The sequence below is a fragment of the Anarhichas minor genome, unplaced genomic scaffold, assembly GCF_050575085.1.
Source record: "Anarhichas minor isolate MPS153535 unplaced genomic scaffold, ASM5057508v1 ptg000023l, whole genome shotgun sequence".
NCBI lineage: Eukaryota > Metazoa > Chordata > Actinopteri > Perciformes > Anarhichadidae > Anarhichas > Anarhichas minor.
The window spans coordinates 6,576,433-6,602,304 of record NW_027466469.1 but is presented as its reverse complement, the minus strand read 5'-3'; the positions used below and the strand labels follow the sequence as shown (position 1 = coordinate 6,602,304).

General features: G+C 41.7%; 1 protein-coding gene across 1 annotated transcript; it reads right to left on the bottom strand.

Moving 5' to 3' along the window:
* Positions 1-4,874: 4,874 nt before the first annotated feature.
* Positions 4,875-24,979, bottom strand: ldlrad2 (low density lipoprotein receptor class A domain containing 2). The gene is made up of 6 exons (XM_076096728.1): positions 24,951-24,979; positions 24,071-24,174; positions 20,252-20,737; positions 12,802-12,951; positions 12,430-12,570; positions 4,875-5,179 (listed from the first exon to the last, which is right to left on the bottom strand). The coding sequence occupies exons 1-6, from the start codon at positions 24,977-24,979 to the stop codon at positions 4,875-4,877; spliced, it is 1,215 nt and encodes a 404-aa protein (XP_075952843.1).
* Positions 24,980-25,872: the final 893 nt, after the last annotated feature.

Genomic DNA, 25,872 nt, shown 5'->3' with positions numbered 1-25,872 from the left:
AAGTTCCGGTGTCATCCTGAGATCAGTCCTACGGAATCTTCTCGCGAGTTCACGGGATTTCGAGTGACCAAGAACTCTGGCGGTCATCCATGATTCACAGAACCGTAGTTACATTTGTAACTTTCATTCTATTCCATCCTTACTGACCACCAGAGGCAGTGCTTAACACTGGATGACTTATATCAACAGAGTCACGAGGAATCACAGTAACTACCTCGTATAGCGCCGGCAGAGGAAATAGGCCAAAGAACCCTCCTCAGTGGGTGAGGGGTGGCAATGTTAACTCTGTAGTGTTTGGTGAATGTGCTCGATGATGCCCATGAGGCCGCAGCACCTATATCCTCCACAGGCACACCTCTCAGGACTGCCAATGACGTGGAGACACTCCTAGTAGAGTGGCCCTTCACCCCGGATGGCCGAGCACGGTCGCTCGCCTTGTATGTATAGGCAATGGCCTCCATTATCCAGTGGGATAGGCGCTGTTTTTTGAAGGAGCACAGCCCTTCTTAGGCCCACCATAACTGACAAAGAGCTGCTCCGACTGCCGCATGCAGGCGGTGGCTTCCACATAAGCTCTGAGGGCCCGCACTGGACACAGCAGCCTTGACCTCTACTCTCCTGATGGGGGGTCAAACTGCGCGAGCTGGATAGGCTGGTTGATATGTGAGCGTGTCAGCACCTTTGGGAGAAATGCTGCATTAGGCCACAAAGTTACACCCAAGCCATCTAAGTTCCACCTCAGACATGATTCACTCACCGACAGGGCATGCAGCTCGCCTACACGTTTAGCTGAAGTGATGGCAAGGAGAAAAAACGTTTTGGCCGATAGCCATCTCGGCTCCGCCTGTGCCAGGGGTTCAAAAGGAGGCAAGCATGGGGTGTCCAGTACCACGGGTAGGTCCCATGCAGGGGCCTTCGGGGCGCTCGGGGGACGCTGAGCACCTTTTTAGGAAGAGGGACACCAGTCTGTGGCTCTCTACTGTGTCATTGTCTACCTTAGTATGCTGCCCCGAAATATCGGCCACGTATACTCCAAGGGTAGAGGGAGACCAGCCCTTATCTAGGAGGGACTGTAGAAACTTAAGTACAGCAGGTTGGGCTGGATTCAGCTGCCCTGACAGGGGGAGGTCGACCTCATGCATCAGGTGTTCCACTTCAGCCAGCCTAGCAGACCTTACTGCTCAAGGCATGATGCCGCAGTTCCTGCCTGGGTTCTCCGAGAGGCCCTCCCTCAGATGCTCGAGGCTAAGGCAAGAGGGGTAGAGGTCATGGTCGTGCTCAGGCTGAAGAGGAGCCATACAGGTCCTACAGCCGGGAGAGTTAAACTTGGCCGAGATTCTGGAGGAACCCTTGTCCCACTAGTTGGTGTGGAATTCTAAGTCAGTCTGAGCGGGAGCACTCTGCTGAATGTTGAGAGAACAGGCAGGGGGCAGTCAGAGGGGAGTGATCTCTTCGGACACTCTCTTCACTTGGACAGCCGCTGCAGATATTGGTGTCCCACCTAGCTGCTTGAGCGAGAGCACTCTGCCACTGTGGAAACAGACCAAAAAACAGTCCTTACGGTGAGAGGGGAGCAAGGACACACTCTTCACTAGGACAGTCGCTGTAACTAGTGGTGTTCCACCAGTTAGCCCGAGCGAGGACACTCTGCTAACTGTGACAGCTGTAATGTTACAAAATGAATGGACACAATCCCAGTATTAACTTAGTCAAGTTAGTGTCCCACCAGGTTAGCCTGAGCGAGGACACTGCCAACTGCGACAGCCGTAATGCGTAAAAGCATCATCGGACACAACATCAATGTCGATTTAGTCTAACTAGCATCTCACCGAGTTAGCCTGAGCGAGGACACTCTGCTAACTGTGATAGTCGTAATGCTACAAAGTCAATGGACACAGTCCCAGTATCAGTTTTGTCTAGCTAACTTCCCACTAAGTTAGCCTGTTAACAGTTAACGCTCTGTTAACTGTGACAGCCGTAACATTACAAAATAAATGGACACAATGTCAATGTCGATCTAGTCGAACTAGCATCTCACCAAGTTAGCCTGAGCGAGGACACTCTGCTCACTGTGAAGGGCGGGCCGACAGCGTATATTCTACGCTCTCGTTAGCACGCTACTCGATTAGCTAGAGCGGAAGCGCTCTGCCAACCGTGGAAAACGAACAACGGTTATAGAAAACAATGTTAATCGATCTCACCGATTGCTATCTTCACGACTTAGGTGGCCCATATCAGACTGGTGATGACCGATGATAGGGGTGTCCGCCAGTCCGGGCTCGATGGTCTGAACGGCAAAACACGCCGTTCCCTCCTAAGAGGGACAGCTTGTCGCAGCCTTTGGAGGGCGAGAGATCCGCAACTCCGACCGGTGGTCACAAGGCTACAGCGACAAGCTCCAATATGTCTTGATCGTTGTCACGATCAGGCTTTGCCTTATGTGTTCTGTGTGTGTTTTTCTGTAGCTCCTCACTCTTCAACTCAGCCAACTCCCTTCACCTGTCCCTTATCAGTAATCAAGCACTCCCTCAGCACCAGTCCAACTCCCTTCACCTGTCCCTTATCAGTAATCAAGCACTCCCTCATCAGCACAACTTTCCTCACCTGTTCTAGTCACTTCTTAAACCCCTGTCTCTCACTCACTCACTGCCAGGTCATTGTTTGTGTTCTACCCGCCCGTTTGTCTCGTCCTATTCCCGGTTTCCCCGTCTGCCTGCCCTGCCTCGATTCCCACTGGATCTCCCCCCTCGTCTCTTGTCTTGTGCTTGGACTCCCTGTGTTGTGTTAATTATTTCCTTTTGTGTGGAATAAAACGCCTTTTCTCACTCATCTGACTGTCTGCGCTTGAGTCCTCATCATGCCCCGTGACAATCGTAGACACATCTTTGTTTAACCTCATGCTACCATAGTAGCTAGCCTGTGTAGCGAGAAGATGAAAAAGGACTGATCTCAGGATGACACCGGAACTTATAGACGACGGGGGTCATCCGAGGTCACAGATGACTTTGTTGATATAAAGACTCGACCTGCGCATGTGCGAGACAGAAGATTAAGCACTGCTTCTGGCGGTCAGTAAGGATGAAATAAAACTGTCTGAGAAGCTGCCATTGGAAACGATTTGAAAAAGGTCAGGCACTTTCAAAAAATACGTGGCAGGTGATTGGATGAACCATCTGTCAATCAAACTCTTGGTGAAGCTGGTCGGGAGTAAAGCAAAAACATTTTTCCATGTAGAAAAGCTTTCATTGTTCTTTGCTCTTCTTTTAATAAAGAAATACTCTCCAGTTCTGATAGAACTGATGCTGTTGCGGCATTCATGCTAACCTCTTCAGGAACCGCCATTGTTGTTTGGAATAAACCGTTTCCTCTCTGGGTCGTCTCCCTCACACCTAAACCACACTCTTGGCTGCCACTAGCTCCTGATTGGTCGCATTACTTGAAACTTAATGGATGTTTGTGTGACATGTGATCCTGTGATCCCAGGTGAATATGAATGTATGTACGAAATGTCATTACATTCTGTCCAATAGTTGTTGATATATTTCAGTCTGGATCAAAGTGGTGGACCCACTGATTAACAAACCAACAATTTGCATGGCTGAACACACAACACAGAAAAACAGACTTGATTTGGCATGTAACGACAAACATGTTTGAAGACACAGCAAGAGAGTATGTTTCTTGTCAGTTTACTAGTCCTGATGAGCTTCACCATCAGACAAACCTGACACATTTGTAGAAAACAGGCAGGCTGAGATACAGTCAAGACTTTAAAAGTTCAGGTGACGACAACTATATGGTAGTTGGTAGAGGGGTTGTTTATGACGGACACATGGGCCTGTGCGCATTAAATGACAATACATGATCACACCAATACAAACACTGGCGGAAAAATGGGCAAGAGTTATAATTCACATCTTTATCATTTCAAGTTAAAATTGTATTTAATTTTCTTCACCTCATTTAAAAATTTCTTGTGATTGGAAACTATCAATACAGTTCTGTTTTTTATTTTTTATCATTTCATTTTTATATTTCCGCCTCTCAGAAATGTGCCCACCACACCTTGTAATCTATTAGAGCTGAAAGAACTTGATTGATTTCAGTTGTTTAATTAGGAATAGTTTTTGTTGTAGTTTGCTTTACGTTTATTTCACACACAATACTCCCGCTATACACTGGACGACTTTGTGCTCTATCCACAAAGTCCACATTGGCTTCTATGTGGAACAACAGCGGACTGATGGGAGGAGAGTGGAAAGTTTGGAGGAATTTCTCCAGCTGAGAACAGCTGTTGTCACCAGGTGGGTGGCTTTATAGTTCTGGGGCTGTTTCCTCAGCATGTGTCCGTGGCACACTTTGGGTCAAAGCTGTGGACTGGAAGTGTGGTTTCACTGTGGGAATAAATTGTTTCCTCTAAGGCAGAGCAGAAAACTATGATTATATACAAACAAACGTATGACTCAAACTGAACACTCTTCATTGTCTCCTCTGAAAACCGGCCAAGTAACAGATAACTTGGGCAAAATGTGTTGTAAACAAAAACGTTTCTTGAGTAATTGTTAGAACCGTTACTCCTATCCATTTCAGACACATTCATACTTTATACACAATCCGTAGTCATACAGTACCCTGCTTCACCTTCTCATAACAACATAAACACAGCATCACTTGCATCATCATCACATTTAAAGCACACAAACCACAGTATAATTTGCAAACTGGACCACATTGGTCTGACCTTCACTATAAAGATGTTGCGCAGCCTAATGCAGTAACTGTTCATGTTCACTACTGATCACAGCTCAGTATACCTGCACACTGTTCCCAAGTCTCAGTATGTGAAAACTGATCAAGCTGATCATCCTCCTGCTCTAAACAGCTGCCGTGGTAACATTTTCATCAACACCATTGGCGGTGGCCGCCGTGCCTGTCGGGTCCCCGTTGGATGGTGTGTGTGGGGTGACCTTTGCCAGTCGGTGCTCCTTGCTGTGGGTGCAGCTGCGGGCGCAGAGCTGGCAGGAGGCACAGGCTGAGTTGCAGCAGGGCAAGAAGCGGCAGATGCTGACACGCCACAGGAACCAGCCGGGCGACCAGCAGCACCAGCAGAGCACCACGCCGCCGGCCACCACACCCAGGATAATGTAGAGAACCAGCAGGGACAGGGAGGCAGGGGAGTCTAGGGATCATACAAAAATAAAATTATTGTTATTCACATGGCAGCATGGCAGTATTTAATGTAAGTTATAATGCAGGTGGGAAGCACTCATATAACTTATATGTTACTAACCAAACTACTTCAGGAATTTTTTTAGGGTTTGAACTTTTCAGTGTGTATACTGTCACCACGAGCTGCAACAGACTAAGGAGGCTCACACACCACTCACTACTGAAACGGTATTGTATTTGCCAGGAACCAAATCTTCCAGGGGCTCCTCTCCTCTGTGTAGGCCTGACTGCAAATGATAGAAATATAAAACTTACACTAGCTCATAAGAGCACTAAATGTGGAAATGTGGATCCCCTGCTGAAAATAGTCCCCCAACAAATGCACTTTTACTCCTGTGTGAGTAAAGCTAGCTAAAAACTGCATTTAGATTTACGTCTTCAGAAGGGATGAATGGGTTTGGGGATGAGAGTCACAGGTCTCACAGTGTTTATTAACCACAGATCCCATAAAAGTATTCAGAGATGGACAAACACATGGTGGTTCTTTGGGGATCATGTGGTCTATTAAGTCTGGCCCCCCTAACTGTGGTAAATATTTTCAAAAGAAACAAAAATTATAGAAATACTCAACCAAAAAAAAAATAATAACGCTGTATAGTAGGATCATTTTAGGTGACGGACCCACTAGATTTTGATTTGAATTCATTTTGCACCGGTGTTGCAAGAAAATAATGGAATGCCGAGGCCCTCTGATTAGTAGAGCAAACACTGTTCATCAAACCATGGAAAGAAATCCTCTTTGAGCTTTTCAGTTCCAACACCAGTAATCACTGCTTCATGAGTTTTTTTCTTAATCTGCACCAGGCCTGGAGAGAAGTTATGTTTTCAGTTGTGTGTGTGACTGTGTGCGTCCTTGACTGAGTGAGTGTGCACCTCTGTGTCTGTCCACAGCTAATCCCGCATTCTGCTGCAGCATAGTTATGGCTGCATGCTCACAGCACCCTCATGGTTGCAGTGACTCACACTTTGTCAGAGGACCTTTTAATACCTGTTTTATACTGCCACTGACCGCCTGCTGACTCCTAACTCACCACTCTTAAGTGTCCCTCTGCGTGTGGCGGAAACACTTTGCACACTGTGACGGTTTTGGACAGTGTGTTTGGCGAACCGCTAACAGCTAACAGCTAACAGAATACCTCGTCGCCACTCAGCTTGGTGAGTTTACCTTTGTGTTCTGGCACGGTTGTATGAAGTGTATTATACAAGGACTTCGAGCCCAGTGCTTGTATAACGTTAATCATTACAGAGACACCTGGCTGAGATCAGGGGTCTCATTAATAAAACAGTGCGTAGGATTCACACTAAATGTTTTGTACTAAAAAAAATCAAATTGATCAAACCTTGCCAGTGTGCAATTTCCTTTTATAAATCCCAAATCAACCTGTAAATGTGAGCAGCTGGTTCAGCCTCACATCCCACCCTCTACATGCCATGAATGGTCAAAGCAAAGCACCTCATGAATGTTGATGCATAGAAATGAGCTGCTGATCAGTGTTTACAGTGAATCATGGACACTACCGAGAGGAGTACCAAGCAAAGTTTTTGTTTTACACAGAAATCAAAGCTCACTTCTAATTCTTCCATTTACGCAGTCCTAACAGTGCCAGAGTATCTATTGTGCAACACAACACATCACGAGTGTCACCGCAGTATTTATGTTTACAGCAATCACACTGATTGATTCCAAAATGATCGCAACAAGCATTGGTATTCACCACTCTGATTAAAAAAGGAAGTTTGATAGGTGAACACAATTTATTTATTTATTCATTTATGTTTTCTTTTGGCATTATGATTAGGACTGGTAATGAGGATATGGAGTGATGGTACGAGAACCGTCACTGGCTTTATTATTTTATTATTTTATTTATTTGCTAATTTACATAATCCTTATGTTTAGGTGGGGAAGGTTTGCCAGGTGAGGTGAAGGTGTGTGACAGTCACCATGGTTACTCCTCTGCTCCAGTGAGCTATGACACTCTCATCAGACAGCTGTTTACAGTTTGTCTGTGTACAGTATGCTGTATCTGTCCCATCTCTCCCTATGGAATAAACCATAAATGAATACAGTTGTGTTCACTGCAGCGATTTTACTCACACTACTACTACTACTAACACTGTGGTGGGATATTTCTAGGTTAATCGGGAGAAGAGAGTTCCTGTTCACAAATTAATAATAATGAAGTCATCAGAAGATTCAAAGTTGTCTTTTTCCGTTTATTCTCTTGCAAGAGGGAAGATTGCACAACACAGTACGTATTCGGCAGCATGTTGTAAAGACTTCTCCGAACTACAGGATTCACCACTTTTTATACACGGAGAGGTCCTTTTTTGCAGATAAATCATACACAGGAGATGAGGGGCCCTCTGACACAGGTTAAAGGCTTCTGCTCATTATTTAGTTCCTGTCAGGTGTGTTCGCTGGGAACCAGTCACAGTTATCACGATTTACAACAAGACCCTCTTTACTGCATAGTTTTGAACACACGTAAGTTTCAGGTTCACAACTCAGTCACACAGAGGCCTTCAACATATTTTTCCCCTTACAGTCTTCACTTCCCCTTCTTGTGTGGGAGTGTGTGATAAACCAAAAGTAAGAGAAAACAGGACATCTGGTTCATAAATTGATTAACTACTTCTGCAGGACTGCTGTTTTGTGTCTGTCTGTGTTCATCACTTTCAGTGGTACATGTTTTAAAACATAACATGATACTATAACATATTTTCCCATTACAACACTTCTTTATATTTCTACTCCACTATAGAGGCAAAGATTATATTTTTTACGATTACTACTATTTACCTGACAGCTTTAGTTACTAGTTACTTTGCAGATTCAGATTAAAAATACAAAATATAATCAATGAATTGTTGGGATCTGACCATGTGCCTCGCCCATGTGCTTTGAGACAAAGAAATCAGGCCTTCCTGTTTGCAGAGCAACCTGGAGCCTGATTTGAGTTTGTGATAAGAGGAATGTTTAGGCCATGTCCATACTACTCCGTTTTTACTACGTTTACACTGAGCAGCCACACTACGCCGGAGTTTTGGAGCACCCTAAACGGAGGAGTCTGAAAACTCCCCCGAGGTTGGAGGTGTTTGAGAACTCTGGGGTTGCATTTGCGTGTGGACAGTCGGATACGGATGTGCTTAGAAAAAATTATGCCCACACCCGTGTTTGCTACTGGATTGGTTCTTGGCAACCATGACGTCTCCGTCCCTGATTCGTCACACTCACTATCACATGACCCGTACCCGGAAGAAAACAAACTGGGTTACCAGCGATTCATTTCAACATGGATAACTAATTGCAAGCGTTGCTGCTAGCTGTAAAAGTCTGCATTTCTGTGGAGGAAGCAGCTGTTATTGGAGTGATTAGCGAGCGGCGTGATCAGCATCAGCTCAATGGAGCAGCTCGTTGTTTTTAGATTCTAATGAGAAGACACGCTGCACTAACGTTTTACTTCTTCCGTTTGGTAGCCTTGAGAGACTTTAGTCTGTAAGTATGTATTTATGAAGCATGAAAAGATGTACGTAGATATATTCTATTCGCATGTTTAGTATAACATTTGTGTTGTATTAAATGCTAATCGCGGTTAGCATTTCTCCATTGGCGGTAATGTTAAAATTAGCTTAGAAGCTAGCTAGGCGGACATGATGTTCAGAGCTACTAGTGAGAACAGACACCAACAACACGGAGGAAACGAGTGAGAGACGTGTGTTGACCACATTGATGGACCCATAATCTAGTAAACGTTTACGTGTAAGTGTTTATGTTAAAGTAAATTTGATGTGAGAGAGAGAGAGAGAGATAGACCCGCAGCGCTGTAACTACGTCTGAAAAATAAAACTTTCCACGAACTGTGTCTGTTTGAGTTTATAGAGGGAGATTTTAGAGGAAGATCTTAAGTATCAAATACAACCTTTCATTATTAAAGAGTACTTTATTACTCTGTCGTATTTTTTTTAAAACTAAGCAAGCAATCCACTTCCTGTTTACACCGTCACGCGCATGCCCAGTGTACGTTAATGGTCACGTGCTGTCCGCCTTCGAAGGCTGCCGTGTGGATGCAGATCAACTCGAGAATGATGCTGAAACTCCCGTGTGGACGGAGATCGGTTCTATTTGACAACTCTGCATCCAAGTAAAAACGGAGTAATGTGGACAGGGTAGATGCGAAAGCAATAAAACATCAACACTGCGATCTAATTGGCTGAGAGCCACAGACACCCCATGACCACTGTGGTTCAGCCCCTGTTTCTATAAAACAGCCTTGCTCCCCCATCTCTATGCTTTTCCCTCGACCACCTCGGTTGATCAAGGAGGCACATGCAATGTTGCTGTACAAAAAGAAAATCCTAGGTTTAACAGTTTTACATTCGCTGGACGTATCTACTGGACTGTTTGTTCGTATCCTGGACGAGGAAGCGAACAATTTTCCTGCAGAAGTGAAGAAACAGACTCTTCAGAGAGAGAGAAGCACATTTCTCCTCTCCACCCAAGTTGACTTTGTGCTAGCCGTAAGGACGAAATTCTCTGCTAGCGAGATAATCTATTACATTACATTGCAGTCATTTAGCAGACGCTTTTATCCAAAGCAACTTACAATTCAGAGTCTATCACATTCATACACCGTAGGCACAGCTACGGGAGCAATTTTGGGGTTAAGTGTCTTGCTCAAGGACACATCGACATGCGACTAGCCTGAGTCGGGAATCGAACCGCCGATCCTTTGCTCTCCACTTAGCCACAGTCGCCTCTATTGCGCCGCACGGAGCCGCGTTGCCCGAGTTCCACTGACAAACTCAGGAGGACCACATCTTCAACCACGTAATCACCTCCTAGTAAGGCTACTTACGGTGTCTGGGCTAGATTTAGGTTATTGTGTTATAATCTTGTTTGTGTTTAAGTTACTGTGTCATTTTTATAACGTGGTGTGTATGCTCAATAATCATATTAACATCGAGATTGTAAATGTTGTGTAGAAGTTACTGTGTATTTCATAATACTACTGCAATCGTGTTGAGATGGTTCACCGCTAGTTGTTTCTCATCAGTTCAGAGGTCAGAACCGCGGCTGTGCGAATCAAAGAGTCGTCAGCTGTGTTTCTGTAGATGAGAGAACAATCTTCCGTGCTCCACCGCGGCGGGGAGGATCTTTTGTTTTTGGAGGATTTATTTTGTTTTGTTTGCTTTCTCTCTTCTTTTACTAACCCACACACACATATAGCTGTAGCTCCGGGGTTTTACTAACTGCTTTAGGCACACATAATGAGAGCTCTATTGTCCGCCATTTTAGAGTCTAGTGCCATCTTGTGGTCTCGCGAGAGACGCCATTACGTTTTAGATTACATCATACGTGGTCTGAGCTGTTCTCTAGCCTCCCCCCTACACACACACACTCCTCCCCTCACCACAGTTTGTTGATTTTAGATAGCGTGCTCATAAATGTATAGTTGTTGTTAGTTTTAGATATTAGTTGACTAGATCATTATTATTGGAACTTAATAAACTGTTATATTTTAAAGAGCAGCTGTCTGTGATTACTTTGTGCATGTATTGTGATAATAGCTGGATATGTGGTCTGTTGCTCGAACTTAAACCTTCACTTTCACTCTGAATGTGGAATAGTACTTTGACTATTGACATTGTGAGTGAATACTAATTATGAGACTTAGTTTATCGTTTGGTTATTGGTCCCTGTTCACAGGGTGGTGCCCCGTTATTAATAATCGTTAATAATCTTACTGACATTAATAATTCTTTGATGTCAATAATTTAGTTTTCTTATATGCTGATAACTCAAACACGCTCCTTTTCGTTCCCAACAGAATAAATAAGTTGTTGGAAAATGAGGTAACTGGACTGCAAACAATAGTAATTAAAGTACTAATTTTGCAGAAACATGATCCCTGTCAGTGTTTTACTATTATATACGAATATTACATATGTATATTTTTTGGGTCCTTGTTCCTGCTGCAGATGTTTCAGGTGGAGGTCATTTTAACTCCGTTATACTCTGTTGTTCAGTTTGGGTAGTTAGGAAGGGTTTGAAAAGTCAATTTCCCCACTGCGGGACTAATAAAGGATTATCTTATCTTATCTAACTAAAGCTGCCAGACAAATGTAGTGGAATAAAAAGTACAATATTTCCCTCTGAGATGTAGTGGAGTGGAAGTACAAAGTTTAATAAAATAGAAATACTCAAGTAAAGTACCTTGAATTTGTACATAAGTACAGTACTTAAGCAAATATACTTAGTTACATTCTACCACTGATCATAATATTTACTCTTACCACTCACAGCTTATCAAAACGATACAATTTACTGCATTTTACAATATTGAGCAGGATTGAGGTCAGTCTATTGGTCCGGCCCCAGAAACAGTCCCTGTTTCTCATGTGGCCCCTTGGGAAAAATAATTGCCCAGCCCACCCCTGCTCTAGATAATGAAAATCAGGAACATTTTGGGGAATACATCTTGCTATGCCATCTTATCCAATCAGAAGAAACATCAAATTCAATTCAATCTATATGCTGTAACTGTCATTTAAGTTACTCCCTGTGCAGTCAATAACCATACATATTGATATGCCTGGAGCCCACTGACTGTTCAGTATTTACACTCTTAGAAAATGAAAGAAATTCAACCACAGCTAACAAGTCTGTTCGTCCAGCCTATGGTCCCTCACGGTGGGCTGACCAGGGTGCATTGAAATGGATCTCAGCTAGTAAATAGCTGGCAATTTGCACAGCAGGCTAATGTGAATCCCCCTCTCCCACTCTCAATGCAACAGTCAGAAGAGAAGAATAGCTGTTTTCTTAGGCCAGACTTGGCCGGGCTTAAAAGCAATCAGAAGCTAACAGGTGGGCCCAGACAGTCCGTGTTTGCACCTCTGACGCTCGAATAAAGACAGATCACTCAAAAGGCTACTCCTCATCGTGAGAATCCAACACTGTTTATTGGTTTACAAGGCTTTAGTGAAATGAACAACTCAATGTTCACCTCAATTAGTTTTATGCCCAGTCATCAGGACTCTTTGCATCCGAATGGGCACTTATTTAGTTTGTATACCAACCAACTAACTATAGGACATAAGCTTAGTGCATTACACTTTGATTGATTCCTTGATTCCTGGTATAGAGTGTTTCTACTAGTTGAATTAATAGACATATACTGTGTCAAAGTTACAACTCACCTGTTACAGACTCATGACTGGGAGCACTGTCTGGCACGCCACAGTTGTTATGAGTAGAAATCGGCACTGTGGGTGGATTCACAAAAGGTGGGGGTGGGGTTGCTATTGGCGGCGGAGGTTCAGGAGGTAAAAGCTGACCTGCTGATGAAGGACAGATTAGGGTCAGATTTTAAATGGTGGGAAAAGCTATGTTGTTGAACCATAAAGATACCCCCATATATTTGCTGTAGTGCTCCAAAATCCAAAAATCTTCCCAACACATAGTTGTGAAGCATCAACTATGACATTTTGAGCGTGTTGTAATAAAATCAGGGACTATATAGTATACTATATACATATCAGCATCACCTGTCACCTCATCACTTAACTGACCTTTACAACCTGTGGTCAGGTTTTCCTCCAGGTCACTTGCATCCCCACAGTTGTCAATGCCTTTATCGTCACACACCAGACTGAGAGGGATACACTTCCCATTTCTGCAGGTGAAATAGGGCTCATTGCTGCACTCTGATTGGTTGAAACCTGTAGGGGAAGAAAACAATTAAGGGATTGGGGCAAGACAGGAAGGATCTGAGTGAACCATAAAAACCTAAGGCCTGCAAGTTGAGTTTGACAGATTCTTTGATTGAGAGTTAAAGAAAAAGTAAATACAGTTGCTTATAGAGTTTTCTTGTAAATACAAACAGTTACCCTTTTAGGGTTAGCAAACATGTTGAATGCAGTTTCATCTTCAAAAAGCATTTTCAAAGCTATTTTTTACAACGTTAGTAGTAACTCAGGCGCAGTGGCGGCTGGTCAATAGAGGGCCATGGGGCGTGGCCCCACCTTGAGCGCCCCTCCTTGAGCCACAAAAAAAAAAAAAAAATAATGAATTATACAAATTGTCAATATTTGTGTTTTTGAAATATGGAATGTACCCAGTAATATTTGTAAAATATGATATCTGCGCAAAATATATACTTTTCCTGCTCGTCCTCTCCGCCTGTCTGCATGTCTCAGCAGCGCTGGGGCCATGGAGAAATGGCCCACAGGAGGCGGGTCTATGAAGCAGTTTAGCCAATTGCTGATTAAAGATATAAATGAGTGACATACAATTTAGCCAATCAGCGTCCTCAAATAGATTCAGCTTGGGGCCAAAGTCCCGAGCTTGCACGTCCTCGTCAGGAGAAGTCTCTACAGGCGAGCGCGAGCGCCAGCGTGAGCATTACTCCTCCAAGACCCGTTTGAGAGGAGAACTTTGGCGGAGAAACTGCAGGCCAAATAGCTGATCCCAGATCAGCCTGACCTCACAATCAGACAGCAGACTAACGGGAAAGGGAAGCAGTACATACGATGCTTCTCTAGTAGCTGTACACCAGACAGGTTTGGCTAACTGGATGCAGTCATGGTAATGACGTATTTAGCTTTACAACGGGGACAGATCCAGCACGGACAGTTACGGGAATGAGGGATGAGGAAGTAAGGAAACATGAAAACTCTGTCAAGCTACCATATTAGCCAAAGTGAACATCTTTTCTTGTACATAGTTGTCCTCAGTCTCATCTGCTTAACTTGGTCATGGAGGCATCAACATTTAATTGAGATGGTAAATTAACAGTGAAAACCCATCATAGCGATTGTGGCTAAGTGGATAGCAGGGCCGTCTTTCAATCAGAGGGTCGGCGGTTCGAACCCCGGCTCCGGCTCTGCTAGTCGCATGTCGATGTGTCCTTGAGCAAGACACTTAACCCCAAATTTGCTCCAGTAGTTGTGCCTACGGTGTAGAAATGTGATAGACTCTGAATTGTAAGTCGCTTTGGATAAAAGCATCTGCTAAATGACTGTAATGTAATGTAATGTAATCATAGCTTAATTTAACATCAGTATTCCTAAATTCACTTAATGTTTACTTCTCCTGATCTTTACCTCCCTATAACAAGGTCCATAGGGACATCTCAATAAACAAACATGTTCTATTATATTATTATTAGTATTTTTTGAAGAAAATCTTTGAAACTGTTTACTTTCACAAAATCCACTTTTTTGAAGAAAATCTTTGAAACTCTCTTTACTTTCACAAAATCCACTTTTTTGAAGATAATCTTTGAAACTATCTTTACTTTCACAAAATCCACTTTTGGCCTCTTCCAGGCCTGAAACGTCTTTTAAGAGCATAAAAGGCTGAGAATGTACCTTAAACCCAGTGGCGGGCTGTCAAGCCTTCTCTGCTGGCCTAAACAGAATCACAAAGTTATGTGGTCATAAGGTGGTATTTCAACTGCAGGACAGCAGTGAAGGCCCAGGTATAAAATGCACGGCCCGCCACTGTATTATATATATATATATAGATATATACTGTATATATATATATCTATATGTATGTTTTATATTATACTGAATATTATTATATGAGATATATATATATATATATATATATATATATATATATATATATATATATATATATATATATATATATATATATATATATATTATACTGAATTCCCTGTGAGGGTGACAAAAATGATATGTCCTGACATGTTCATCAAAGTGTTATTTACTTACTTTTGCATTAAATCATACTGGGATGTTTGCTGAAATTGATTGGATGGCCCTACCTAGAAAAGCTTTCACCAGCCGCCACTGCTCAGGCGGCAACCTTCTGAAAAGTGATGTCCACGCTTCATGTCTTAAAGCTGCATTCTCTCGAATGTCCATCAGGGGGCGACTCCTCTGCTTGTATAGAAGTCTATCAGAAAATGACTCTACTTCTCTCTTGATTTATTACCTCAGTAAACATTGTAAACATGAGTTTATGGTCTCAATCTCTAGTTTCAAGTCTTCTTCAATACAGCATGATGTTCAATTAGTAAATTATGGTCCATTTAGAGTCAAATAGACCTTAAAGCAGAGTATGCTGTAGGGCGGGGCAACCTTGTGATTGACAGGTCTGGGAGTTGAGTGTTTTCGTCTTAGTACTTTAACCCTTTCCCAGTGGGCTTTTAGTTAATGAACTTTAATTGTAACATTTTGTACACCTAAAAATGATTCAGTTGGAAAAAAAACAAGATGACTGCCAAAATAAAAAGATTTTCCGTGAAATTGCTACTTGTGCGTTTTCCTTAATAGACTGCCCATGATGACTTACAGTTTGCATATTATGAATGATATGATGTGTATAGTTCTGCTATGTCTTTGGGGTAGTGAATGATTAAAACCTTTGTGAAGGATATTTGCACTAAATGCTGTCAAAGCTAAATCGATGCACATGGTTTGGCTAAAGCAGAGGTCGGCAAACTGCGGCTCGCGAGCCGCATGCGGCTCTTCAGCCCCTCTGTTGCGGCTCCCTGAGTCTACATTTGGGGTCCCCAACTGGCGGACCGGATCCAGACCAAGGACCTAAATCCGATTGATAATTCGGAATTATACATATTAGGCACTGAGTTTATACTTTAACCGGCGCCTCTTATTCAGCCGTTACGGCACTTGTTCGGCGGTGCAGGAAACACACTGACCAATGCATTGTAAATCACATCAGGTGATGCAGCTCAGCCAATCAAATATGGGTATTCTGACAAGTTTCCTGACTCGAGCGAGGTTTACACACACACCGTGACACACGGGGGGAGAGACGAGGAAATAGAAAGAAGAGCAGGGAAATTGCGCTAATCGAAGAAGATATCTCGCATGACGTTCTCCAAAAAGAGAAACATGTTCAGAGAGAATATAATTTATAAGCAAGAATGAACAGAATCTTATATGTTAATTATTCCCACAGGCAGTCAAATCCTCTACCTCTGTCAAGTGCTTTTCCCCCGCGAACGCGAACGGCTAATCATGATTTTCAGACCCACGCCCTCGGTAAACTATCAATGGATAAATCCAAAAAAAGAAAAGTCACGGAGGAAAATAGAGAGTTTGACTCTGCGTGGACGTATTCATTTGCTTTCACTGCCAACGATGCTGACTTACCTCTATGCTTCCAGAACAAACACACAGCATTTTCTGAAGTGTCACGCTGGAGATGAGCGACAAAGAGCGATTCCTCAACTGCTGTAGCAAACTGAGCTCTTCATAAGAGTTTGATATTGTTATAACAGGTAAAATTGCAGTAAAATGTGAAGAATTGTCTTTATTCTTGTTCTATATTTTCATAAATACAACAAACTATAGTTTTTGTATATATAATATAACTATATATAACACTTTATAAGCTGTGATATCAAATAGCTTTTGTGGCTCCAGACGAATTTTATTTGGTGGAAAATAGGACTCTTTGGATAGAAAAGGTTGCCGACCCCTGGGCTACAGGAAGGGGTTAATGCAAAATTGAATTGTCACCTGAATCTCATTTTTAGCATGAAGTTTATTTTAAAAACAAAAATCTGAAAAGCTGAAGTTCAGCTTTTTAGTAAGACAGAAATCTTCTATTCATTTAGAGCAGGGGTGTCAAAGTCATTTTCACTCTGGGCCACATCAGCATCACGGTCGCCCTCAAAGGGCCGGTTGTAAATGTAAGACTACTCCTAACATATTGGTAAATAACTGTCTCTGCATTTGATTATTGTTTATTCAAGTGTTAAAATATTGTACGTGCAGTTATATAAATGTAAAAATATATTTAAGCACATTTCTGTTATTATAACTTAAATCCTTTTAATTTAGGGTTAAGAAACCCACATTACTCTATCAAAGATCAAACTTTAAAAGAAAATATCAAAGACAAATATCAAACACAAGTTATTACAATAACTTTGTTCAAAGCTTAAAATCCTTTCAAGGGTGCGTTTGCACAATCCCACGTGAAGTATTTCATGTGTTTTAAAGCCAGTTTAAAGTAGTCTTCAATGTACTCACAATACATTTCCATGTCAAATGTACAGTAACTAGCCAAAGAGCTGCTTCTATGACTGTGTGTTTAAGTATCTCATCATTATGACTTTCTATCTCATAACTTCGACTTTCTATCTCATAATTTCGACTATGGGGATATTTTTATTATCAAAGTTAAACGCCGATATGGAAAAACTGCTGTCTTGCAGCAGGATGCTGTCATTTCGCGGGTCACAACATCGCCGACGCATTGTGGGAGATGTAGTTTATGGTCACTGTAAAGCAGCATAGACTTTAATTCTAAGACAATCATATGCCATTCATATGGAAGCCCATTTCCGGCAGCAAAAAAAAACAATACAAAAAAAGATGAAAAGTTAGACTTGATAATAAAAATATCCCCATGGCACTTTTGGTGCATCCATCTGTAACCATGACACTGACCAGATGTTTCCAGTTGCTGTTCAATGAAGGTTGCCACCTCAGCCACATCGGTTTTATTCTTTCTACTCCAGAGCTGCTTCTTGCTTAAAATCCTTTCAAGGGTGCGTTTGCTCAGTACGATCCCATAACGTGAAGTATTTCATCTGTTGTAAAGCCACGTTTAAAGTAGTCTTCAATGTAGTCACAATACATTTCTATGTCAAATGTAGGGTAACCTATGAAGAGCTGCTTCTATGACTGATGTGTTTAAGTCCATGTGTTTATAGAAAAGTCCATGCTTTGATTTGGTATCTAAAAATGCTGACATTTGGAAATTTATGAAAGAATTGTATTTCATATGCCATTTTTAGAATAGGTACATATTTGTACTGCATGCAAAATAAACTGCATGTTTTTTTCTCAAATGGCATGTGATTATCATAAAGTGGCCGTGTCGGTAAAGGGGAGACTGATGGTTCCCATAGAACCTATCTTCATTCAAATATCTTTAGGTGTTGAGGGTCAAGGGACCCTGTAAATATGGCCATGCCAGTTTTTCCCTTGCCAAAATTTAGCCTAAGTTTGGAGCGTTATTTAGCCTAACATGACATGGGTAGTACGAATGGATTCATCAGGTCATCTAGTTTCATATGATGTCATTATCTCCAGCTTTAAAACCTAGGCTGCTACAGCATCTAATAGACGGTAATGCCGACAATGCCCCAAGACACGATAATGAAATAGTCTTTTAACCTTCATCTTTGTGTAAGGTAACATAAATGATCTTATACCATTCACCACAGACTTGCACATGCCCTGTTACCTCACATTACTTAAGCATTCGTAAATGTAAATGTGTGATCTGTTTTTACCTTAATGTCTCTTTGTGTTCTGAAAATATTGTTTATTAATAAATTAATTGCTTATTTGATTATGATTGCCTAGCATAGTTATTGTTTTAAATTCAAGAAAACATGAAAAACAACAACTTTTAAATCCCATCCCCGGTCATCTTGTGCAATAACAATATTTTTTTTAAATGACAAAAAATCTATTTCTTCATATTTTTTAGTGCTGGGCAAGTTAACGCGTTATTATCGCGTTAACGCATTCATTAAATAACGCTGACAATTATATTATCACCCGTTAACGCAGTTTTTTTTAATTTTATTATTAAGCGGACATTTTTAACACAAAAACCGGGCAGCGAGCGGTGAACAGGTGTTTGTGTGGCGTCACTTCCTTCTGCTGCCGCTCTCACCCCCCCACCGGGTGACACGCCCGGTCCGGAACCCCTCTTCACTCCGTCACCTTCGGTCCCTCCTGTCTCTCTCTCTCACACACGCACGCACTTGCGTGCGTGTGTGTGCATTACAGGATCAAACGTGACAATATCAAAATACATATTGTCGTGTTTTTAAATAAACATATAAGCACGTGAGAACAAACTGCTCTTAACTGCAACTCTTTATTAGCATAACTTCCTCATGCAGGTTACTGCCACGGTACAAACTACAGGTTCTCTTGCTTCACCTACATTCCCCTGGGTCCTAAGTCCCTCCAGGTACAGCTTCTTATCACCCTCTATGTACCGACATACATTTATAACAAATACCACACATATTACGGGAATCAGCGTTGCATATGTGTCTGACCAAAATACCGAAAAAAGCAAAAAAGAAATGATAAATTTAAATTATTTTTTTAGAGTTTTTAAAGTGTTTTGTTTGGAATATGTATAATAAGCATATCATTTATTTATCGCTACTGAGAATTTAACAAACATAACGTGATGTAGATAGGTTGGTAGTTTTCAAGGTATATATTTCAAATTACATCTACATGAAGATAAAGTTGTGAACACCGGCTGAATATCTATTATCAGAATCATTATAACTGTATTATAACTGCTAATGTGTAAAGAGACTACTGCTGTTAAAAATAACCTTATTTGTGTAAAGTGTTTTGTTCATATAGCAGTACTTTTAAAATAAAAGTGCGCAGTACACTGCTTTTGAATTAATTATTGAATTTTGCGCATAATAATGAGATTAATCGCGATTAGAAATTGTAATCGTTGCCCAGCACTAATATTTTTATATCAAATCCAATAATTTTCTCTCCCTGTAAGCTACTACCAACCAATTTCAACCAATAGTATCATGACATCCATCCATCAATATATCTGCACTTTAAGAACAAGCACCTAAAAAAAGCTCACAGTCAACAGTTTAATCACAAATCTCAATCATTATGTCGGTAACAATAGCGACAATACTGATGCTAACCCACACCAAGGAAAATGTGTACAGAAAACCTACTTAGCAATAAACCGGGGTCTGACATCAGTAATGATGGTTTCCTGCTACTTTACCAGTTCACTGGAAAAGCATGGGATGGAACTGGCTACAGACACAATTTGATGGAAGACAAGTAGCTATTGTATGAGAGAGATAATACACTCCATAGATTACATAAAATAATGGACCTCGTCCATTATTATCTGATTTCAGATCCTTACACCATCATATTATAATATGAATGTGAGCATCTGTAGGATGGATGGACATGTTTGTGTCTTTCTTACCCAGTCTGAAGGACGTGAAGTCCCCCACAAAGTCGACTCGGGGCTGAGTCCCCCGGGTCACCAGCCTCAGGGTCAGGTAGTTCCCTGTGGACAATACTGGCCGGGGCGGGCTTTTCCCACACAGAGGGGGCCCGAGGGGAGGCGAGTTCCTGTCCCGTCCATCATAGAACTGAACGTATGAGCCGGCGTAACACGGGTCCACCGAGCTTTCACCAGAGGTGGGCTCCAGTCTGGAGTTGAGAGGGGCGGAGCCACGAGGGGACTCTGGAAAGAGAGGGGCCGGGCTCAGAGGGGCCACTCGGAGCAGACTGTAGACCAGGAAGAAGCGGAAGTGGAACTGGACCTTGTCCTTAGGGGAGCTGGCCTGCATGGTGAGGTGGCAGTCAGTCGCCATTGTCACAAAGTAGTACTTCTTGGATTCCTGGTGCGAGTTGACGATCATGCCGTCGCCACGGATTGTCTGGCCACAGAAGTCCACCACGTTTACTGACAAGACAAAGACACATGAGACAGAGTCCACAGGGACAAGCTGACAAATGGAGCACATCAGTAATGAAATGAGTCCAACTCCAAACAGACACAGCTGTCTGTTTGGCTTTTAAAGAAACATGTTATATTACTGATCAGAAAAGGGATTGAGTCTTTATGAGTCTCATTCTTGGCAGAGAAGAGAAGGCTGTTTTTAAGGTAATTAGACATTTTAGTTGTTGTGTAGAGATGTATAGATATAATTGAAATGACATGAAATCATTATCTGAGGAATGTGAGGAACATACAAGATTTGGGGCTTATTGATACTGTATGCCATTAAGTATGACAGCACAAAGTGCCTAAAGTGTATGTTTTACTATGAAATTCAATAAAGATATATATAAAAAAGGATGGGTTCAGTCAGTGTGATGTTACTGTTCCTCCACTGCAGCTCAACAAGGAAACACTGTCCAGGGAAACAAAAAGAGTGAATTGTATACAAACAACAGCCAGAAATCAAGAAACTAAAGCAATTCCAGTTGCTCTTGACTAAGTTTTTCAAATATTTATTTTTATTGAGCTAAGGATTATATGTTCAGCACATCGTTGTGTCAATTCCATTTGTATGAGAATCACAAAAACACTTTAATTTGCATTCACAAATATGAAACGGATAATATAAAAGATTGCATCTTGAGAACAATATCAAAAATATGTAAAGCAATAAGGACAAATCGTAAGAATGAAATAAATAAATCATTCAATAAGATTTGACAAATATACAATGAATATGTACTAAAATAAAGGAGACATTAAGAAATTAAATCTAATTCTAGGAGAGTCTCTGAGAGTTGTTTTGCCATACAGTGTTTGTTTTCAACACACTGGATGTAGAAACTCCCACACATCAGGGTAAACCTGGTCGGCTAAATCATCCACAGGCTGGACCTGGACAGATGGGTGGGCAGATCCGGCTCCAGCAACCCCCACCCACCGCCCCCTGCCTCTGGGCCACAAGCCAAATAATGAGAAAATTTACGACCAACCCCAGAGTTTATTAGCTTGGTTTCCCTGGGAGACAACTAGATCCTCCTGCACTGACCTCCAGGAATGTCCCAAAGCCCGGGAGCCCCTGTTGGTGGGAAACAGCTCATCCTCTCTGCACCGCACAAGTAAACACAAAGCCTCGGGTGACACTGTCCAAAACATGGAGGACCAGAGGACATCCAGTAAAGATTTTTGCAGGCTGAACATTCAACTCTTTAAAATGCTGTCATTGTAAATGGACTCTGTTTCAGAGAGCAAAGCCAGAGGGTGAAGGTGCATGACACACTGTAGTGAGAAATGTGTCTGAGACAGCATTGTGTGGAAAAGGGCAGCAGCCTCACTGTCCATCATGTGTTATCCTAACACTGGTTACTCACCATAGGCTAGCATTCTGTCACTTTGCACTGAACAGATTCAGTCCTCTGTGGACCTACACACATAAGCGTAGGAGCATGAACATAACTGGCTACAGCAGGGGTATTTTATCATATCATACGGAATTCTATATCAATACATATCATAATAGGTATATTTTTTGTAGATAAAAACACTAAACCTTTATTTATATCAAAGGCTGCTGTTAAGCACCCAGGGGTTCAACTTGGGGTTCAGGGTCTCATTCAAAGACACTTTGACATGCAGACAGAAGGAGCCGGGGATCAAATCCTGGACAAATTGGTAATTATAGACACAGGACTATTTGTATTATGACCTACGTCGTCTTCTGTGTACCTAGAGTTTTTTCTCCTCATTTCCTGATTTTGAATCTCTTTGATTCCTTTCCTTGCTCCTTGAGTTGCATTTTAGGAACCGGGATGTCCTTCAGGATGAAGCGCTGAGGTAGTATCCGGGTCTCATGCCGGAGGATCGAGGAAATGAGAAACACTTTTGTTTTCAGGAAGCTCCCAATCAGTCGTCCTATCCAATCAGCACCACCTGGTCCGTCTACAAAAGGCCCTTCTTCCTCCTCCTCCTCCCTTCCTCTCCCTCTCACTCATCCTGCAGGTCTTTTTTATTTATTTTTATTTTGACCTTCAATTAACCAGATAAGTCGATTGAGAACCAATTCTCATTACGATGTCGACCTGGCCTGCAGGGGCAGAGTCTCTCCTCACCACTTTGCTTACTCTTCATTATATTTTACATTACCTAAGAATATTAAATTGTGTTTATCCAACTTTGTTTCCTTCTTACTGTTGCTTTTTCCCTGGCTGTAATTTGTCTTACATACTTTGAAAATAATTACCTTCATCACATCACAGTAATGCAACAGGTTTAAAATACGATCTGCTCATTGATTTGCAACATTGCCCACAATGGTGTAATGCATATTAAAGAGCTACTTCAATATAAACACTACAGAAAGTTAAATAACTTCAACATCATTCGATATCCATCGCAGTATAATAAAATCAACTTTTGACCAAACAAATTAATAAAAACATAGTTCATTTTAAAGGACCATACCTGGCTCCCTCGCTGCAAATCACAGACTTTACACAGCAGCTATCCATTTTGCCAACCATACTCTTCTGTTCCAGGGGTCTCTTGGTTTCCATTCATTTCCATAAGATATGACAATATATTATCAGACAAGTTTGTGGTATTGGGCTATTTTGGTCTTCAACCATAAAAAACTTGTAACACAAAAAAGAATTGTCTCAATGTAAGTATTAACCTGGGGAAGTTTCATGGTGTTCTTTTTTTAATGTAATTGAACTAAACATCTTTTTAAAGGCCGTTTTCTCAAAATGAGTTTTTTCTCAGACTCTGATCCAGAAATCTCCACTTCAGCAGCTCTTACATACACCAAACTTTACGTTTCATTCCTCTCTATATTCTGAAGGTTTCTACAGAGGGGTTTGTTCATACATATCATTCATAGCTTACAACTATGAATGATAGGTACAACATTTCATGGTGCTATCTGTTATTTAAGATGTTTACACACTTCACCTGTAGTGTCTCTTATACTGCATCACAAAACAATTGTTTGACTTGCATTGTTAAGTCAGAACGCACATCTCATGAGTTCTGAATGATCAGAAACAATGTGTGTGATGAGTGGAATACATCTTTAGCATCACAGAAACAATACAATTCAAGAAACAGAAATACGAGGTACATTTTGGTTACAGTGAATATGAAACTTTGCTGCTTACTTTAGAAACAATAGCTGTGCCACTGTCCCCGCCATGACAGCGTTACGCACAGACTAAGAGGAGTTGTGTTCCTGCGTCACCTTTTAACGAGGTCCTAACGTCATCCATCAGTGAGTGAGAAGTGTGTCTGAGGTCTTACCGGTCTCGATGGCAGAGCTGTGGAGGGCCATGAAGCCGAGCAGGAGGAGCAGCCTGAGCAGCCGCCGCCGGCAGCTCTCCGCCTCTGCCTCCTTCATCACTGGGCTGAGGCACAAGTGCGCGGAGGAGAGCTCACAGAGGAGACACCGGACTCATTCCTACTGCTGCACGTCACGTCATACGCGGTCAGTGAAGGAAAAGATACAGTGTGTGGTATCTACACTGTAAAAAAGTCAGTCGATTTTACAGTGAAAAACTGTCAAATCACAACAGTAAGAGACAGTATATTGTAAACAGGTTGTTTTCAGTTTCTATGACAGTGAAACACCATAAATATATATGTCAGCCGTAAACAAAAAACAGTTGCAAAAAACCCATACCGTGATGTCTTATACATTGTCACTATATTTTTTACAGTGAAGTCCTGGCAACCACAGCTGCCGGTAATTTACCGTTGAGTTGCACTTTTCAATAAAGTGCCGTAATATATCATACAGTTGTACTTTGTTTTTTATGAGAAAAACTATAATTAGGTTCACAGTATAGTTGCTGTTTTTAAAATGATTTACCATAAACACGTTTATAACATAGCTGCTATTTCTAAAGCAAATGACCATAAACAGGTTTATGATATCAAAAATAACAAAAAACAGTTCTCAACTGTGAAATCTACGGTTGCAGAAAAAACATACCGGGATGTCTTATACATTGTCACTTTATTTTTTACGGTGAAGTTCTGGCAACCACAGCTGCCGGTATTTTACTGTATATTACACAGATTTATTTTTTTACAGTGTAGCTGTGAGTTGAGGCCAGCCCTGCTCTCTATCATAATAGCCTCCTCTTCTGGCTTTTATTCCAGTTGAACCTCCTCTCGGTACCGTCCATTCACGTGTCCCTTCGTCTCCATGACAACGCCGAACCAATCAGCTGTCAAGCCAGGAATAAACAAAAGTTGCCCCTCCTGATGTAAACTTCCACAATTGTGTCTATGTTAAGTGAGCTTGCATGCCCTGTAGGCTCCTTCTTCCTCATGAGTGTTACTTACACGTGTCAAATACACGTTTAGAGGTCCACTGTGTAGCATTTATGGAGATCTATTGGATCCTATTGGAATATGATATTATTATGTTTTCTCTCTAGTATATTCACCTAGAACTATGAACCGTTGTATTTTTTGTCAGGCCAGAATGAGCGTTTATATCTCCATCATGGATGTGTCGAGAGAAGTGGATACACCACATTCATTCTTGTGACCGTTGTTCAGTGGGGCGTAAATGAAAATAAGTTAGACTATTGACTATAACGTTCATATAAAATGATCCCTAGATCTTCCAGCTATCTTCTGCATCAATGCAGAAGGAGCACTAGCATTTAAGCCCCGCCTCCCAGCCCAGCCTCGTTCTCATTCACATGAATGGCAGAAGGAAAATAACTCTGGATTAAGCTAGTAGTGCATTTTACAACTTTTAAGACCTAATGATTTAAATAAGGGCTATCTAAGTGTTCCTACTTGGAAGTTGATTTACCTAATATATATATATATATATATACAGTATACATATATATTATCTGCTTATTCACAGACGTCTAGGTCCCAATGTAAGTCAATGGGAAAAGGTTTGTAATTCCACCTTTTGGACACCGCCATGTTTCTACAGTAGCCCAGAAGGGACAAACCAAACACTATATAGGGTCATTTGCATTTCCATGTTTGGCACATCCTTTGGTTGTAATTGCAACCTCACCGCTAGATGCCACCAGAACTTACACAGCCCTTTAATGCTTCTCAACTGATCATTT

Bases quoted from the DNA above. Each gene is read 5' to 3' on its own strand.
- ldlrad2 (XM_076096728.1), bottom strand. From the start codon at position 24,979: ATGGAGACGAAGGGACACGTGAATGGACG. The intron at 24,175-24,950 runs GTACCGAGAGGA...CTTGTGCCTCAG, and splicing joins AAGGGACACGTGAATGGACG to CCCAGTGATGAAGGAGGCAG. The intron at 12,571-12,801 runs GTCAGTTAAGTG...GTCCTTCATCAG, and splicing joins CCTGACCACAGGTTGTAAAG to CAGGTCAGCTTTTACCTCCT.